The sequence below is a fragment of the Ambystoma mexicanum genome, chromosome 12 (assembly GCF_040938575.1).
Source record: "Ambystoma mexicanum isolate Mex_15411 chromosome 12, UKY_AmexF1_1, whole genome shotgun sequence".
Classification (NCBI taxonomy): domain Eukaryota; kingdom Metazoa; phylum Chordata; class Amphibia; order Caudata; family Ambystomatidae; genus Ambystoma; species Ambystoma mexicanum.
The window spans coordinates 1,139,859,960-1,139,877,898 of NC_090936.1; the positions used below are offsets into that span (position 1 = coordinate 1,139,859,960).

General features: G+C 48.4%; 1 protein-coding gene across 3 annotated transcripts in view; it reads left to right on the top strand.

The window, feature by feature from the left end:
* Positions 1-722: 722 nt before the first annotated feature.
* The window catches only part of CPM (carboxypeptidase M), a 330,252-nt gene continuing 313,035 nt past the window's right edge, over positions 723-17,939 (top strand). Inside the window, exon 1 of one of the 3 annotated variants that reach the window (XM_069629712.1) lies at positions 723-1,024. In XM_069629712.1, the coding sequence (XP_069485813.1) occupies positions 1,016-1,024 (9 nt within the window). In that variant the 5' untranslated portion in view covers positions 723-1,015. The remainder of the gene's footprint in view (positions 1,025-17,939) is intronic. The other 2 variants (XM_069629710.1, XM_069629709.1) reach the window with 2 other exon arrangements.

Sequence of the window (17,939 nt, forward strand, 5' to 3'; positions counted from 1 at the left end):
CTGCTAAGCTGGACAGGAGGAGGCATTGGGCAGCCAGGGGAGACAGGCGGTGCCAGGGGCTGCTAAACTGGGCAGGAGGAGGAGGTGGAACTGGGCACGTAGGGGAGTCGTTTGCGCGTGCCAGAGGCAGGCTAAGCTGGACATAGGGAGGCATTCGGCAGCTAAGGGGAGACTGGCGGTGCCCGGGGCCGCTAAGCTGGGCAGGAGGAGGGGGAACTGGGCACATAGGGGAGTCGACTGGCCTACCAGATGCTGCTAAGCTGGGCAGGAGGAGGCATTAGGCTGCTAGGGGGAGACTGGCGGTGCCAGGGGCTGCTAAAATGGGCAGGAGGAGGAAGAGGAACTGGGCACCCACGGAAGAAGCCAGGGCATGCCAGAGGCTGCTAAACTGGGCAGGATGAGGGGGTGGAACTGGGCACCTAGGGGAGTCGCTTGGGCGTGCCATAGGCTGCTAAACTGGGCAGAAGGAGGCATTGGGCAGCTAAGGGGAGACTGACGGTGCCAGAGGCTGCTAAACTGGGCAGGAGGAGGGGGAACTGGGCACCTAGGGGAGTCGCCTGGGCGTGGCCACATGGTGCTAAACTGGGCAGGGTGGGGGGTTTGACAGCTAGAGGAGGAGCATGGGCGTGGCTAGACGCCGCTAAACTCTGCAGGAGGAGTACGAGGCATTTGATAACTAGGGGTGGAGCATGGGCGTGGACAGGCGCTGGGAGAGTAATTTGGCAGCTAGGGGAGGAGTCTGGGTGGGGCCAGACGCTGCTAAACTGGGCAGGAGGATGCATCAAAGGAGGAGCCTGGGCGGTGGCAGGGGCTGCTAATCAGCAGGACGGTGCATCGGGCAGCTTGAGGCGGAGCCTGGGCTGTGCCTGAGGGCGCCGGTCTGGTTAGGAGGGAGGGCCGGGTTGTCCAGTCTCTGTCACTGAAGAGCGGAGGCTGGGCTGCTCCGAGCATGGACAGAGGCTGCTGATCCGGGGCGAAGAGCAGCTCCTGCAGAGACACGTGTCCTGTCACCGAGATGCCGAAGGTAAAGTCGGCTCATGGCCATCATTCTAGGTGTAATGTCACATACATGTTTAGTTTACTCCGTGTATGAAAAGCTTTGTACATTTGCACGTGAATAGCTTTTTTTATCTGCGCGTATATTCTGCTAGTTGGGCAGTTACCAAACTTTTGGCAAATATATGAGCCACAAAGAAATTAAGTGATTTGACCAGGATCACACGATTCAAGTAAATTAGCCGGGATTAGACCCCAGCGTTCTTAAATTGCGAATCACATACTGTTTGTTTTATTCTTAAGTAGATAATAGAAACCGCACAATCACACCAGCCATGATAAGTACACTATTGCCTGCCCCCATTAGTCTGTAAATGTGCGTCGCAGTGAATCGGTTATCTGTGCCTGGCAAACTCCAAAATACGTTACTGGCACTGCCACACTTGCCCCTTCTTGGGCCCGACGTTGTCGCTCCGTCGGGTGGATTCATGTCATTACACTGGCATGCATGGTCTGCATACTGCATGCATGTAATGCATGTGTACCGACCACTCATCAGGCGCATACAGAGCTGCCGTGAGCTACGGGGATTGGCACCCTTCCTCACGCCTTAGATCCAAAGGGAAATGGATTGACAAAACATCCACACGTATGTCCATAGTTATTAGGCGGTGTCGCCTGTCGCGCTGCCGCGCTTCTCCTCGAGGTACCAATCCCATGTAACCTGTGACTGAGCTGCCTGGGGTGAGAGGCGTTTTTGGACAGAGTAAGCATATTTACTTTGTAGAAGTGTAAGCCGCCCAAACACTATCAGTTTAAAAGTTACGAAACTGGGCGTGCTTTACCTGCTGTAGAAGTTTGACGTGTGCAGTGGAAGGCCGGTGCTGACAGCGTACACCATATGTTTACATGTCAGTGGAAACCTTTCAAATATGGCGGCACAGGTTGTACCTGTAGGTGGGCTGTGGCATGGATTGCTCGTGTGATGCCCATGCACAGCCATGCATGTGCAACTTAGTGCTGCCATCAAGACTGCTTCTAAGCGCTCCCAATGGTGCCACACAGGGAAGAGATCCCCAGAAAGAATAAACGGTGTCCACAAAATGTGCTGAAACTACAAACCTGAAATCAGAATTCGGGTCTACAGATGCCGCCCGAGACAGATAACTCAACTGCTGGATCCGAAATGCCACTAGAGCTGCTTTCCAGCAGCATAACCCCTGTCTAGGTATCCCATTTAGCTGTGCACTTATTAAAGCTTCCAGCTGCACCTAGGAAGAGCACGGCTCACATGTCACTGGAAAAAGACCAACTTTGGAAGTTCACCTCCCCCTAAGAGATTTGCTTTAGAACGCCATTAGGCCTCACAGGCTTTTATATTGGGAAAAAAAATGTTAAAAAAAAAATGCTATGTAAAATGCCACATAACCCCATCATTCAGAATGAGTGGTGAATTAACCCTTTTCTAATAACTCAAGGAAAACATTTGTAATTCAAGTTTGAATAAACTAATTGTTACAATAAAACAAATGATAATAACTTGAAAAAGGACAATAGTATTAATTATAATAAATCTTATAGGGAATGTTTTTAACTAGCATTCCTTTTAGGTGCAGGTTCTCTCTTGCACTGATAAACAGTCAGATGGACTGCGGATCTACATTGGGGCCTGTTCGAAGAAAAGTGATAGGCCACCCCCTGCTCTAACAGACCTTTGTATTCTGCAGCAAAGGTCTGGGAATGTGTAGAGGCTGAACGCATATGTTCTCAATGATTCCTAAATAAAGATTGAATATTAGATGAGTAGCTATCAGCTGCAAGGATCTATTCCATCAAGGGGGTCCAAGGGACATCAGACCACGAGAGCGAAGCTCGAATTGTCTATGACATGCCTCCGGAATGCAAGGAGGAATGCACCATAGGGAAGTTACCCATCTATAACAGTCCCCTGCACTGCCCCTTAAGAAATAGTACTGGGGGCGGTGGGAGGGGTGTGGGGGGTGGGGATTTGTATAGTACAGTGGAGGAATGACCCACATGCTCAAGTCCATCACTTTTACCTGTATCTAGTTCTACATTCTCCGCAAACTCGATCATACTTAAATCGTTAATATGTGAGCTATCATTACAGGCAACTACTCGGATCAAGTGAATCCATTTGATTTCAGTATTTGTCCCTGCATGTGGGGAAAAACTTTATTATTTTAATCCCTGCCATCGGGGTTGCCAACCTCTCTTTATCCGTAACCATTTTCTCTTGAGTAGAAGCTTTCATTTTCAAATTACTCCTACGTCCCGTCCCCTTTCCTCCATACTTGTGGGGCATCTCTCCGTCCTGTGGGACGGGACCGGAGTACTTTGTAAAAAGCATCCAAAATTTTTCCAAAAATTTGTCCTGCCTCTCTTTCCTGCGCGGGGCCCGGCACGCGGCCGTAACCCTGCCCACCATGGCCCCGCCCCGCGCATCGCCCCTCAGTCCTTTTATCCGCTCGATCGGGGCCGGACGGACTTGCATCCTCGGAAGATTTTCTTCCCTGTTTTTCTCTCTGGCTCTCGCTAGTGTTCATCTTCTAGTCTGTCTATGTCTTTTAAATTAGACTTTCCAGACTGTTCTTCGTGTCATCGTGGCTTCGCGAGGGCGGAACCCCATCCTCTTTGTTTAGAGTGTTTGGGTCCGGAACACCGTTGGGACTCCTGTTTTTACTGTGACTCCCTTTCGGTCCGGGCTCTTCAACGTCAGTTGGAACGGTGGGAGGAGGTGTTCCGACGCACTCCCCCATCTCATTTTCAGGCGTTCATCGACGAGAAGAAGAAACGCCCGGTAAGTTCTTTACTTTTCAGAGCACCCCGGCCGGGGGATACCTTCCCGGGTTCCTCTCGAGCCGGGAGGGGCGTTGATCGCTCTGTCACTGGGGTTCACCCTGAGGTGCCTGTCGGGCCTAATAATTCTACCAGAGTTTTCTCCGAGGGTCTCCGTAAGGGGCCTGTGTACACCGGGGTAACTTCCGAGGCCCCTCCTGTGGGGGCTGTGTGTAGATACAGTTCTGCTGAGTCACAGGGTACCGGAGCTTTCTCTGAGGCCTCTCTTTTTGTTTCCCTCAAAAACAAGACTGCGGTGCGCCCCGAGGCCTTGGCTGGGCTTGTGTTTACCGAATGGATGTTCGAGGCCCGTGCCGATAAGGCTATTACCGGGCCTAGGCCCGAGGTCCCTCGTACAGAGGCTAAGGCTACCAACAGTTCTGAGGGGCCGGGCAGGGCCCTGTCAGTGAAAGCGGTTTCTCACCGTTCCCGCTCTTGTGGTGATACCAGATCTGTTGAGGGGGCAAAGAAGCAAGGTTCTTCTTTTACCGGCAGTGCCGAGGTCCTTCCTTCGAAGGCTCAGTTGGTTTGTCGCAGAAACATTCCAGGCCTCATAGTACCGGTTCTGCAGAGGTTCCTTATGTTAAGGCTAAAATTAAGACCCCTGATCCATCGACGGGGACCCCTGCCTCACCTCCTCACGTGCCGCAGTTCCCCTCAGATGAAGACAAAATGGCGGCCGTTCCCGCCACGACCTCGGCGGCCATTTTAGGTACTACCCCTACAACTACGCCACCGGCCCCTGGTGTAGGGTTCGGTCCTTTGGGTGAACCTAAGGTCACTTGTGCGTATCCTTACCGGCCCGTTTATGATTGGAACGCCCGGATGCCTCTTCCGCACAATGTTTCATTGCCTGCAGGGGCGGCCCCTTTGATTTATGTGGATACGTCGGCGGAGGGCCCGGCGTGGCACCCTTCTCCGTTACGTCCCTGGATTTGTCCACCTCATGAGAGGCGTCCTCAGGTTCCAAAGCAATCTCCTGAGGACGCTTTTTTTGGTAAATTTCAAGCGCTTATGCGCACCGACCCCATGAGGGAGTATTTCAAAGGGCTTTTTAAGGAAATTTGTCCACCAGCGCCCCGGCTCCACCTGTTCCTCTGGTGGTTCCGCCGGCGCCTCCTTTGCCCGTGGTGCCTGCCCCTGCTCTTCCACCTTTGCCACCGTTGTCCCCAGTGGACAAGGCAGTGCCTGACACGGTTCAGCAGGATCTGGACCTGTCAGATGACCCTCAAGGCGAGCAGGACAACGAGGACCTTCCCCGCACTGTTAGAGCTTTTCATGACGGGTACTGGACATGATGAATTTCTTAGATGTTCCGGTTCCCGAGGCATCTGCTCCACAGGAGGGCGTGCTTTCTGGGGTGTTCACCCTGTCTCCTTTGGAGCGTACCGACCTTTTCCTGCAGAAGGATGTTTTGGCCGAGGTCCGAAGAGTCTGGGAGAAGCCACACTCAGGACTTTTTGTCAATAAAAAGATTGACGCGAGGTACAGGCTGCACTCTTCGGAGGAAGTGGCCTTGTCGTCTTGTCCGCCTCCCTCCTCCACAGTGGTGGCTGCGGCCACGTTGCAGTCCAGACCTGCAGCATCCTCTTCCGCGACGGCTACTCAGGTCTTGGGAAAGGAGGGCAAGCTCCTGGACTCCCTAGGGAGGAAAATCTTTGCCAATTCGGCCTTGCAGCTCAGGCAGGCCAATGCCGAATTGATTTTGGCGGGAGCTAACATGCGGATGTGGAAAGGTCTGTCGGAGTTTGAGGAGCACATTCCGGTCGAGAAGTTGGAAGACTTCAGAGGTGGCCTTTCCTATGCCAGGGTCTTGGCCCAGGATCTCCTGGAGGCTGCGGCTCATCACGTAGACACCTCGGCTCGGGGCATGATGCTCGGGGTTGATACCTCGAGGCAAGCGTGGTTGCATGCCACTAAGTTTTCGAAGGAAGTGCAAGACAAAGTATTGGACCTTTCATTCGATGGTAAGGAGCTTTTTCATTCTTCTACTGATGTAGAGCTCACCAAAACCAAATATAGCACTCAGACGGCTAAATCATTGTCTGTTCTGGTTAAACCTCCCTTCAAGACTCAAAGGCCGTTGTCGCAAGATCGACCTTCCTCTGGTTTTAGGGGATTCCTCGACCGCAAAAATCGCAGATTGGATACTCCTGCGGGGAATAACCGCCGTAGACAACAGCGTACGCGGTATTTCTCCCGCTCCTCAGCCTCCTCATCAGGTTCAGGTGGCACCGTCACCGATAAACCTGCCAAATGAGGGTTTTCCACGCTCGCACGAGACCCCGGTGGGAGGGCGCATTGCGTCTCATTGGGAGGCGTGGCAGACCATCACAGAAGACAGATGGGTCTTGTCAGTCGCTCGGGCGGGCTTCTGCTTACCTTTACCCCCTACCCCACCCCTCAACTCTCCTTTTCAGCCGTTGGGCTCGCCCTCCCTCAACGCCGAGGTTCAGAAACTCCTGCACCTCAGGGCTGTGGAACAAGGGGAGGGCTTCTACTCCCGGCTGTTTGCGGTGCCCAAACCCAACCAGGCTGGCCTGCGCACCATCCTAGACCTTTCCCAGTTCAACCTCTTTCTACCCCAAGAGAAATTCAAGATGATCACGCCCAGCCAGATACGCTCCTCTTTGCAGATGGGCGACTGGCTCAGCGTAGTGGATCTTCAGGACGCGTACATGCATATCCTGATTTGGCTTCACACAGGAGGTACCTCCGTTTCTCTTTGGGAGAGGAGCACTTCCAGTTTCGGGTGTTTCCTTTTGGCCTCAGCTCGGCGCCGCATGTCTTCACGAAGATGATGTCGGTGATTGCGGCCTATCTTCGTCTTCAGGGTATCCATGTGTATCCTTATTTGGACAATTGGCTTTTACGCAGCCCTTGTCCGCTGGCGGCAGCGGGCAACCTCCAGTCTCTCCTTCAGCTCCTGTTCCATCTTGGGCTGTCGGTGAACTGGCGGAAATCCTCCATGACGGTCTCTCAGGACCTGATTTTTCTGGGTTTTCGTTGGAACACGATCGACTGCAGAGTATACCTGACCGGGGACAGAATGGCGGATCTGTTGGCCACGTGTCAGATGTTTGCGCAGTCGGAGAGTATGTTGGCCTGGTGGTTCCAGAGGCTTCTGGGCCTCATGGCCTCGTGTGTGCTGGCTCTTCCTCTTGCTCGTCTCAAAATGAGACTGACCCAGATGGCCCTTCGGAATTCATGGAGTCAGGCAGTGGACCCAGACTCCATGCGGATAATGATTCCGGATTCCATGAGAGTGGACCTGGACTAGTGGTCATCTCTCAGCAATCTGTCTGGGGGCGCGGGGTTTCAGGACCCGGTCCATATGGTGACGATCACAACGGACTCCTCCCTCCTCGGGTGGGGTGCGACGTTAGATCTCCTTCAGGTCTCGGACCTCTGGTCGCCTCAGGACAAGCTCCTGCACATAAATAATTTGGAGCTTCTAGCGATTTTCTTGGCGCTCAGGGCGTTCAGACCGGTCATTGTCAACAAAGTGGTCCGCATAAGAACGGACAATGTGGTGTCAATGTATTACATAAACAAGCAGGAGGGAACGAAGTCTCCCCCCCTCGTGGACCTGTCCATCCAGATTTGGGAGTGAGCTGTTGTTGCATGGTGTCTGGCTGCTTGCAGTGCACATCCCGGGCCAGCTGAATGTCACAGCAGATTCCCTCAGCCGGCGGACAGTGGTCCGCTACGAGTGGGAGTTGAAGGCGGAGGTCCTCTCAGGGATTTTCTCGCGCTGGGGCACACCGCAGGTGGACCTCTTCGAGACGGCGGCGAACAAGAAGCTTCCTCTGTATGCCTCCAGAGGGGGGCTGCGAGCCTCCTCTCTGGGGGATGCTCTAGAGATTCCATGGCACAACATGAGAGCTTACGCCTTCCCGCCTCTGCCTCTAGTTCACCGGGCAATTTGGAAGTTAAAGAACTCGGTTAACTGTTCTCTTCTACTGATAGCCCCGTGGTGGCCAGCCAGGTTTTGGTTCTCAGAACTCCAACACCTGTCGGTTTATCCGCCGATCAGGTTACCGGTAACTCCCGATCTTCTCCACCAGGGGGAGCAGCAGCTGTGGCACCCCTCCCCACAATCGCTCAGCTTGGCGGCATGGTGCCTGAGTTCAGGTCTTTAGAGCATCTGAATTTGTCTGCGGATAACATGCGTATTATCCAGGCAGGCAGAAAACCCTCGACCAGATCTCAGTACAAGAGTAAATGGCTCAGGTTCTGTCATTGGTGTCTAGAGAAAAAATTGGATTCAAGGGGGGCCATGGTTGACAGTGTTGTCCTTCGTGTCCTCCCTAGCAGAGTCAGGGGTTCATGTTCTGTCATGCAGGACTTACCTTTCAGCGGTCTCCGCTTATCTTTCTACGGATCAGTGTTCGTTTTCTCGGACTAACCCAGTGGTAAAGAGGCATTTCGCTAGTTTAACACACCTTTACCCTTCAGTTCGTAATCCGCACCCGCCATGGGACCTGAATGTTGTCCTGACGGCGCTGTGCCATAAACCCTTTGAGCCAATGGCTACTGTGGACCTCAAGTACTTGTCTTGGAAAGTGTCCTTTTGGTCGCTGTCACATCGGCAAGGAGAGTGAGTGAGCTCCAGGCATTGTCGGTGGAGCATCCTTTCTTGGTCTTTCACAAGGACAAGGTAGTCCTTCCAACTAATCCGGCTTTTCTGCCGAAGGTAGTGACCGAATTCCATTTGAATCAATCGATCTCCCTACCGGTCTTTTTTCCGAACCCCGCCTCTGAGGCGGAGAGGGTTCTACACTGTCTTGATGTCCGAAGAGCTCTCAAGTTCTACCTGGATAGGACTTCCGAGCTTAGAAGTTCTTCTCAACTTTTTGTGACTTTCGGCAACCCTCAAGGCAAACAGGCGTCTAAGGCAACTATTTCTAGGTGGATTGCCGCCTGCATCATGGAGTCTTTCACTATCCAAAAGCTGAAACCTCCTAAAGGTATTCATGCACACCTGGTGCGGGGCAAGGCAGCTGCGGTTGCTTTTCAGAAGTATGTTCCCTGGGAGTCCATCGCTAGGGCAGCTACTTGGGCCTCTCCATCTGCTTTCTTTAAGCATTACTGCCTCGATATGAGTTCTAGAGCTGATGCTCAGTTTGGTCAGGCTGTGCTGAAGAACCTTTATCAGTAAGGGGTATTTCCATCCACCTGTAGTTCCTGTAAGGAGTGCTTGGGAATCTCCAACAAGTATGGAGGAAAGGGGACGGGACGTAGGAGTATTACCAGGTTACTCACCGTAGTGACCACCTTACTCCTAGTCCATAGTCTCCTTTCCTCCATACGCCCGCCCGCCGTCCCCTCTAATAAGGTTCCTCTGTTATTGGTAATGGGTCTCTGACCTGGCAAAGAAAAGGACTGAGGGGCGATGCGCGGGGCGGAGCCAAGGTGGGCGGGGTTACGGCCGCGTGCCGGGCCCCGCGCAGGAAAGAGAGGAAGGACACATTTTTGGAAAAATGTGGATGCTTTTTGCAAAGTGCTCCGGTCCCGTCCCACAGGACGGAGAGATGTCCCACAAGTATGGAGGAAAGGGGACTATGGACTAGGAGTAAGGTGGTCACTACAGTGAGTAACCTGGTAAATCTATGCCCCGATGACAGATGGTGAATTGTCCACTCACCACCACTCTCAGCGGACTGTGGGTCTCTCAGATTCTGTTCAAGTTCCAAGACCAAGGCCTCCTCCGATAAAGCACCATCTGTTCTGAACACTCCTTTTTCTCGAATTGACAAAATCTCAGACCCCCCAGTTACTTCCTGTCCAATATTTGACATCGTATTTGTTTGACCGCATAGTGAGTACAATGATCCGTTGGCCATACGTCAATGGGAAGGGACACCGGATCCCAAATACTCAGCTCACAATATTTAATAAGGCTCGTAGTTACTGACGCCAAAACGATTTTACGAGCCTTGCCAAGCCGATGGATCCTCTGCCACACTGCCCAACTGCTTAACTGCTGTGCACTTAAAACGCACTTGCTTTGCGTGCTCATTCGGGCTCCGGGCAGTTTTTAAAGTGCAGACCAAGTCCGATGAAAAAAGACAAGCGGAGGCTCCCAGGCCACACCAGCGGATTGCTGATTCACTGCTGGACAACGTGATGTGAAATTTCACAGTGCAAAAAATCCCCCACACTAAATGTTGGAAGCAGTTTCCTCTGCTTTACTGCAATGCACTTAAAACACACTTGTCCATCAAACAGCCACACGCTACAACCATTTATATTTATGCACCCTTCTTAAAATTGTGTTCTAATAAGCCCCCACAGACACCCTTGAATTTAAACTCTACATTTTCTGCCCTCCTGTTCCACGTTTGATGAATCAACATGCATGCAAACTATCACAGGCATCTTGCCTCACCCTTTAATCTTACTCACTTCAGCTTGAATCCCTGTTTGTTTAATCTTTACCCCCTTTCCCCTGCTCCCACACCTCTATCCCTTTTCCCTTTCCTCCACAGACTGCGGCCTGGAAACCCCTGTCAAGGGGCACAATAATCTTGGTGCTCCGAGACCTCTACGGTGGTGATTTGGCTCGATATAAAATCTTCATAGTATAACAGCCATCATATGCACCTCTATCTAGGTAGGTTAGATAGGTAGATGTATAACGCTACATAGTTAGACAGCTGTAGATGGATAAACTGATGTAGATGGACACGTATGTTTCTGCTGTATGTGCTGGGTTTTATAATGTGCTAACCTAGCTGTGCAGCAACGGAACACTGTGCGACAAGGTGAAGCAGGCAATAAGGTACACTTATATGGCTACAAGTTGAAAGATATCCTATTTAGGGTACACTTGGAAGGACATGGAGAGGTGGGCTCAGAGGTTTACATGCCGGGGATACAAGGTGGGGATGGAAAGGCAGACTATGCGCTGTGCTTCCAATGAAACAATATTCCCATGAGTTTCACTAAATGTGACCTTCTTAACTCTGCACCATTGAGAGCCTGGGTCTCCATCAGTGATTCACTCCTTTGCCACAAGACCCCAAAGCGACAAGTCATTGAGAAATTGATGTAGAGTGATAGATACATTGATGTGTTAAAATAGGTAACCTGTCAGAGGTGGGTGGGTGGATGAATGGATGGATGAATGGATGGATGGATAGATCACTTGTAAGAAAATAGGGGCAGCGATAGCACCTCCATATTCATCATGGAGCTTGATTTCCTTTTGAGAGGTTAACACTTAGACAGTCATTACGAGGTCGACGGTAAGGAGTTAACGGCACCAGTAAGGATGCCAGTGCCGTTAACCCCTTACCGCCGCATTACGAGGTCCCTTAGCGGGTCCCGCTAAGGCCGGCAGGTAAAACCAGCCGTCCTTAGCGGGAGCTGCTAAAGGACCAGGGAGCTAACGGGCCCGCTATTAACAGGCCCGTTGTTTGCTCCCTCCCCATTTCCATTGAGCCATATGGGGGTTCGAAAGGGAATGGGATGGGTTCCCTGAATGGGGAAATACCTGGTCCTCCAAGGTTGGAATGACCCGGTGGGTCCCCATTCATGGAACCCGGACCAGACCCGAGTTTGGAGGCAGGCATGCCGCAAAAAGCGGCATGGCTACCTCCAAACTTGTAAGGACCCCCTTAGTCTCTGCCCGATGAATCTGAACAACAACCCCCATAATTTAAATATATTATAGAGTACTATTATAGTTACATTTCAGCTATGTATGTAGTATTCTATGAAGAAGTAAAATGGGATTCTTACGCTGAAACCATTCATTAAACCATATTTAATAATTGTAATAGTTTTCATAGTGCACAAGCCAGACACAGAACATAAGAAATTTGGGACAAAAAGGTGAATGGACAATAAACCACAGACGGATCGTTAACGGGGGAATTTAAATGTTTTCAGTTTCTTCCTGAAAGTAAGGAGAGAGAAGGCCAATTGTGTATCAGAAGACAGAGTGTTTCAACAGCGAATGCTTGAAATTAAACAGGCTAGTTTAGAGGTTCTGACTTTGTGGAATATCTAGACCCCGGATCACCTTACTTCTGTTAGAACGCCTACCACCAGAAATCTGAACTTTTTTAGCTACAGAGGGCGGCTGGGGAAAAGTTATGAGCTTGAAGTTCGGGAAGACGATTTTAAAGTGGCTCCTGGCTTCCAGAGGAAGTCAGTGCAGTTCAGGCCGGTTGGCAGAAATATGATGGAGCTTTCTTTTCACCCGCCAGGAGCCATGCTGCAGCATGAAAGGAAGATTTCAATGGGAGAAGGGCACTTTGAGGGACTCCAAAAAGTAAAGCAACGCCACAACCGATTTACGAAAAAACCATTGCCTTAAACTCTATGTGAAATAACTCCTGGGAAATGAAGTGTTTGATTTTTCAAAGGAGACACAATCAAAAATTAGCAGCTTCGGATGTATTAATGATATGGTATTTCATGCACAGTTTATCATCAATGTAAAAGCCCACTAAAACGTGACTTACAGTAGGATAGCAATCATTGACCTTTAATACAGCTAACCAGGGTATGATGGTGTGCAGTTTGTTAGGACGGTACACAGGCATACATTTTAGTCTTTGAGGAGGGATTGCATTTCTGATAAGCTAGAGACATGCACTCTTTGATGTCTTCCAGGCAAATGATCAGAGATTTTCAAACAGAGCTGGGTGTCTGCATATTAGTAAATAGGCACCTTATGCCTCAGAACGATGTCACCAAGTGATGCCATGTAGACAGTAAAAAGAATTGGGGACAAAATGGAACCCGAATGGCTTGATATCTGTGTGCCGGAAATGTACCAAACAATCTCAGCACATGAACATCAAGACCCATCCAGTCGGGTAGAAATGACAAGAACAATTCATGGAGCGTAGAATCGGAAGCTTAAGATAAATGAAGCAAAACCAGAAGGAAGGCTACGTAGGTGTCTAGGATGCGGAGGGTGTTGGCCAGTGATTGAACAGTTGCGGATTAGGTACTATCCTAACAGTGAAAACTAGACTGACATTTACCCAACAATACAGTAAAAAAAACAAAACAGTATTCTTGTATACGGTCCAATAGCTGCAGGACCACAGCTTTTTCGAAAAGGTTTCTGAGAAAGGCTAGACTAGTGATGAGCCAGTAATTATTCCACCTCTCTGAGTTAAGCAATGGCTTTTTAAGGTGAGGAGTAACCAGTCCTGTTTTAAGATACGATGGGAAATTGACAAGGACTAAAGAAGCATGATGATGCAATCCAAAAGTAAAATTGCAGAGGGTGATGGTTTTTCCCAAAATTTTGTTTGGAACAATGTCCATGGCATACACTGTTTTTAAGGTAGTCAAAAGATTGTCAAGTAAATCACTGGATACAGGTTGAAGAACACTCTGACTTAATTGTCCATATAGGGCGTGATTTCTGCCCCCTCCCTCCACCCCAAATAGGGCTGTGTGAAGTGGGCAGGGAATCAAGTCATGTTCTATGGTAAGGGATGCCCCTAGGAGTGCGGTCTAGCGCTATGATGTTTAATTGAGTGTTCGCACCCCTTGACATTATTGACAAAATACAGCCAGGAACATGTTTGTGTAGTTCGTTTGGACTCGGAGAGACATCATTATGACACATTACTCAGAAATATGAAGCTGACACTTGAAGGTAGCAAGTTAATATATTTATTATCACTTCTGTTTCCTACCCGCTCTAATTCTCATTACACCTTCTATGGAAGCAGCAATTATAACATAGCAGATTGCCATACATATGAAAAGTGTTATTGTGCAAGCTAAAAGCATGATTTACATTTAATAAAGAACGCATACAACTAATCATGTTACGATCCCAGCTTGAGCAACATGGAGTTTATGTTGGTCTACACTAAGGTATGGTATGATCAGGAGTGGTGTAACATAATAAAACATGCCTTTACTCTCAGAAAATGTATACAGTTCGACTTCCACATTTAGACTCACGGTTTCAGGGCTCTCTGGGCTGCATGCGAATTGACCACGACTTCCTGTCAATCGGGTTTGCTCGTGCCTCTGCTCGGGGACCTGTGATGGATGTGCCTTCCCAGCCCCTCCCCCCCTGGGATTCGGGTTCTACTGCTGCGCTGTGCTTTTTATATTTAAGCGGGACTTGTTCTGCCTATAATGGGTGCGTCATTTCTGACACCTGGGCCGTTAAACTGTAGAACTTGACACTGCTGCTCTGCTTTGCTTCGTGTTGGACACATGATGTACCTATGTGCAAAATTAAGAGACCATTGCTGTCTTTGACTCTTGGCTGTTTCCCTTAGAGTGACTGGGGCTTCTGCTTGTGGAACAATCAAAGCGTGTTATTTGCTCCTACACAACTTCAAACCCCATTAAAGTATTGAGTTTCTGAAGAGGTGACGAGCGACACTTGTCTGTACACACGTTCAACCGTCCATGTGTATTCTGGGGTCATGCTTCCTGTCCTTGGCTTCTACGAGCACGTCTAAGACAGGATGTTGCCACTTGTGGTTGGCTTTCTTCTAAAAAGGGGAAGGTCATCGCTTTTTGCTGTAGCTAAACGGCAAGTGTCTATGTGTGTTTGTAGATTGCAGGCACGTGCGTTATTTAGTCAAGGAACTTATGTTATCAGAGACCAGTCACTGTTCCAGTCCCTTGATAGCAACTTTTGCATTGTGTGTGAGCGCATGCTTTCCGCTCAACAAACATCTGTATCTTCTTACTGTTGTGTAGCAAAAAAATCGCCTGATCTGAGGCAACTTGCCTTAATAAGACTAATTAATCTGTGACTAATCTGTGACAACACCATTGAAAGATACAGCGAGGATGCAAAGAGGAAGCAAAATAACAGTACATTTAGTTTGCAATACACATTAAACTGCTGTTAATTTATCATTAAAAGAATATTGATTCAGGAACACTTATCAATAGACAGCTGCATTGTCATCTTGGGGAGAGGATTGAGGCAGTGTTTTAGGCTATGGAGAAGACATCAAGACTTATTTCCAGCCAAAAAAATGTCTATCTTATAAGACAATGATTTGGATCAGCAATTTGTTTTGTTCCGTTCATAGCGTGCTTAGCACAGTGTTGTAAAATCTGCATTATTTCTAGATTTTTTCCAGTCATTTCAGGTGACTAATCATTTGTTTATTAGTGGTTAATTGGTGAAATACCAATATCTAATGACGATAATGACGATATCAGAGGATGCCAAACACATCAGGGAGGGGATGTACGACTATAGACATAGTCACATAATTTGAATATCAGAGCTTTGGTGCTTTAATCATTCTCTTATGCGTTACTATTCAATTTAAAGAGTCTTATTTTATAACATTGGTAGCATTGGACTGTCCAATTGTAGCCGCTGGAAGTTAAATGAAGAAAACCGCCTGGCAGGACAGCAATATTTTATACCCAGATTTGCACGCTAAAAGTAGGAAATTGATTAAGTACAGATTATTTTGGGTGAGCGGGCCTGGCTGCCTGCCTAATCAACAAGGGAGTAATCTTGCTTTCTCTTTGGGAAACAAATAATCTATTTAGCACTTGATCAACTGGTCGTGTCAATGCCATCAATTAATGTTGGAAAATGAACATTTGGTTTTCATTTAAGTACAGAAAGCCATTACACAGTGAGATTGTAAACGGATTCACAGTGAATGTTTATCCATAAACGCTTAGAGGAATGTCACTGTTTTTTTAGATGTAAATATGCCTGATACATCCTAAATGCTAATACTTTGAAAGGTTAATCATGTTCTGCTTTTGTAAGGGGGTTGGTTGGTACATTTATGCAACTCTATCTAGATGTTGTTACACTTTGTGTGCGTCAAAAAAGCCACATGCATGCAGATGTGAATAGATTTTCCAAAATCTTTTTTATCATCAAGAAAGCAAAAGTGTTTCGCACTCATGTTTTTTTTCCTACGGCTTAATATGACAATGTACTGCAGAAACATGAGCCTGTCACTGTTTAGCGTGGTTATAGGTGTGACTTGTGTAACCACTTGCTTCTGTCATGTTTTTAATGTAGCTTTTCTGCTGTTGAGGTATGTTAAAAGTGAATTAACCTTGTTTCTTTCTAAGCAGCTCCAAACAGCCATATTTAATGTGTGTCGGCCCTCACTCCATGGCAAATGGCATGTAAACACCTTTGAATGCATCAGCATGTAGTATAAACCTTGTGTAATTACATTTAAAGACCAGTGATTCTTGAATAAACCATTACTGCGAATCAGTTAAAAATGTCTGCTAATTTCTAACACTATTTGATGGCATTGGCGCGACCAATTGTTCAAGTGCTAAATATATCATTTTGGAACTCGTTGGTAGTAGACTGCACGATAGAAGCCCCGCTGTCACCGGGAAGTCCACCATCGCTCATTACAGAAGAGCAGCAGCATTGGGGAGAGATTTCAGTGGCGATAAAATTGACAACGGGAACCTCCACCTGGTACTGCCAGCAAGAGGAATGGGCGAGGCTACAGTTGTATTACTTTCTGTAATCCCACTCAGCCCAGCCTTTACCACCGGGTTATTTTACTGCCCTTCGTTATTCTGTAATGAGGCCCATAGTAACTTTATCTCCTTATGCCTGTGGTTCATACAGAACACATGTCAAGCATTCTATTGAAGTCGGGCCAACAGGAGTTCAGGTTTGTGGCCTTAGAAGTTTAGAGTTTCACAGGTGCAACTGCCCTAATACTGGACAAGCTACTTTTGTCCATAAGGCATCTCCTAAATCTTTGTTCTCGTGGACAACACTTTTCCAGTAACTAGTATGCCTGGAGACACTTTGTGTGTTTTACTCTGTTAATATTTTGGGGCTACAGAGGGCGCATAGAGGCAATTACATCGTCACTTTGCGGCTTCCACACTGATATGGGTTTAAGTATGGGCTTTATATAAAGCAATCCTAGCTTGCCAACAACAGATTGCTATACAGAAAAAGGCGAGAAGTCAGAAAGAGACCGACGAGGATAGTCGGAACTGGGGAGAACGCAGAGGGTGAAGAGGGGTTTTGTTCTTCAGTTCCGTCTTTAAGTGCAGGAGAGATGGTGCCAGGCTGATGTGTGGCGATATGTTGTTCCAATGTCTGGGTGCCTTACAGAAGAAGGCCTGTTTTCTGGTACTTCCTTCTTGCATCCCTTAAATACTAGTCTGGCAGTGTTGTGGCTTCTGTTTCAGACCAAGCCTTCAGAGGTGGAGAGTTGGTTAGCCAAGTAGGATGGAACCTTGCTTGTCATAACTTTGTATGTTGTGTGTTCGAATCAGAGGGTGATGCAGGCTTGGAGGAAAAACCATCCAATTTTATTGAGGGTTGGAGTGATGTGATCATATTATTACAGTACTGTAATGACAACGTGGTGTGTCGTGCTGTCAGTGGACTTGGGAGTAAGTTAGAACTCCAGGGAGGAGAGCCTTGTCACACATCCAAGTGGTTCTGATGTCTGTGGCAGTCTGTGATTTTGTGAAGGAGAGAGAGCTGTACTACGCTATCTGGGCTTTCTTTGTGAGGTTTTGATGGAAAGGCCGTTCTGAGTCATGAAGCCAAGTGACTGGAGAGAAAGCATCAAGTCTAATTTCCATCAGCCACGTCAGGATTTGAGTCAGTTTGGTAAAGCCCCGGAGGCGTATGAATTCTGTATTTGTGTTAAGTTTCCAGAAGGTGTGTGACATCCGCTGCTGCAAAAAAGAAAGGACCAGAAAACAAGCCTTCGCTGCCTATGCCCCGTCAGGACCCGACCTGCCTCCACGCTCCTACAATTCACAAAATAACTCTGAAGACCCACCTCTTCAAGGAGCCTGCCCTCCTCAACACCCAGGCCATTACGTTGCCCGCCGTGCCAGATGCTGTCCGCCCCTCTACTCCCAGCCACCCTGTACAGCTGTGCCCCCCTGTATCTTGCTGTATATCTGTTCTGTTGTTACCCCTGAAAAGCACTCTGTTATGCATCTGTACTGTTGTATACCTCTGTAAAGTGCTCTGTTGTGTATCTGAATTGTTGTATACCTATGTAAAGCGCTCCGTCGCTTCTGGAAGCTAGGTCTGTGATCAATAAATACCATAATAATATTAACAATAATAATACTCCATGTTGAATGAGAGACAG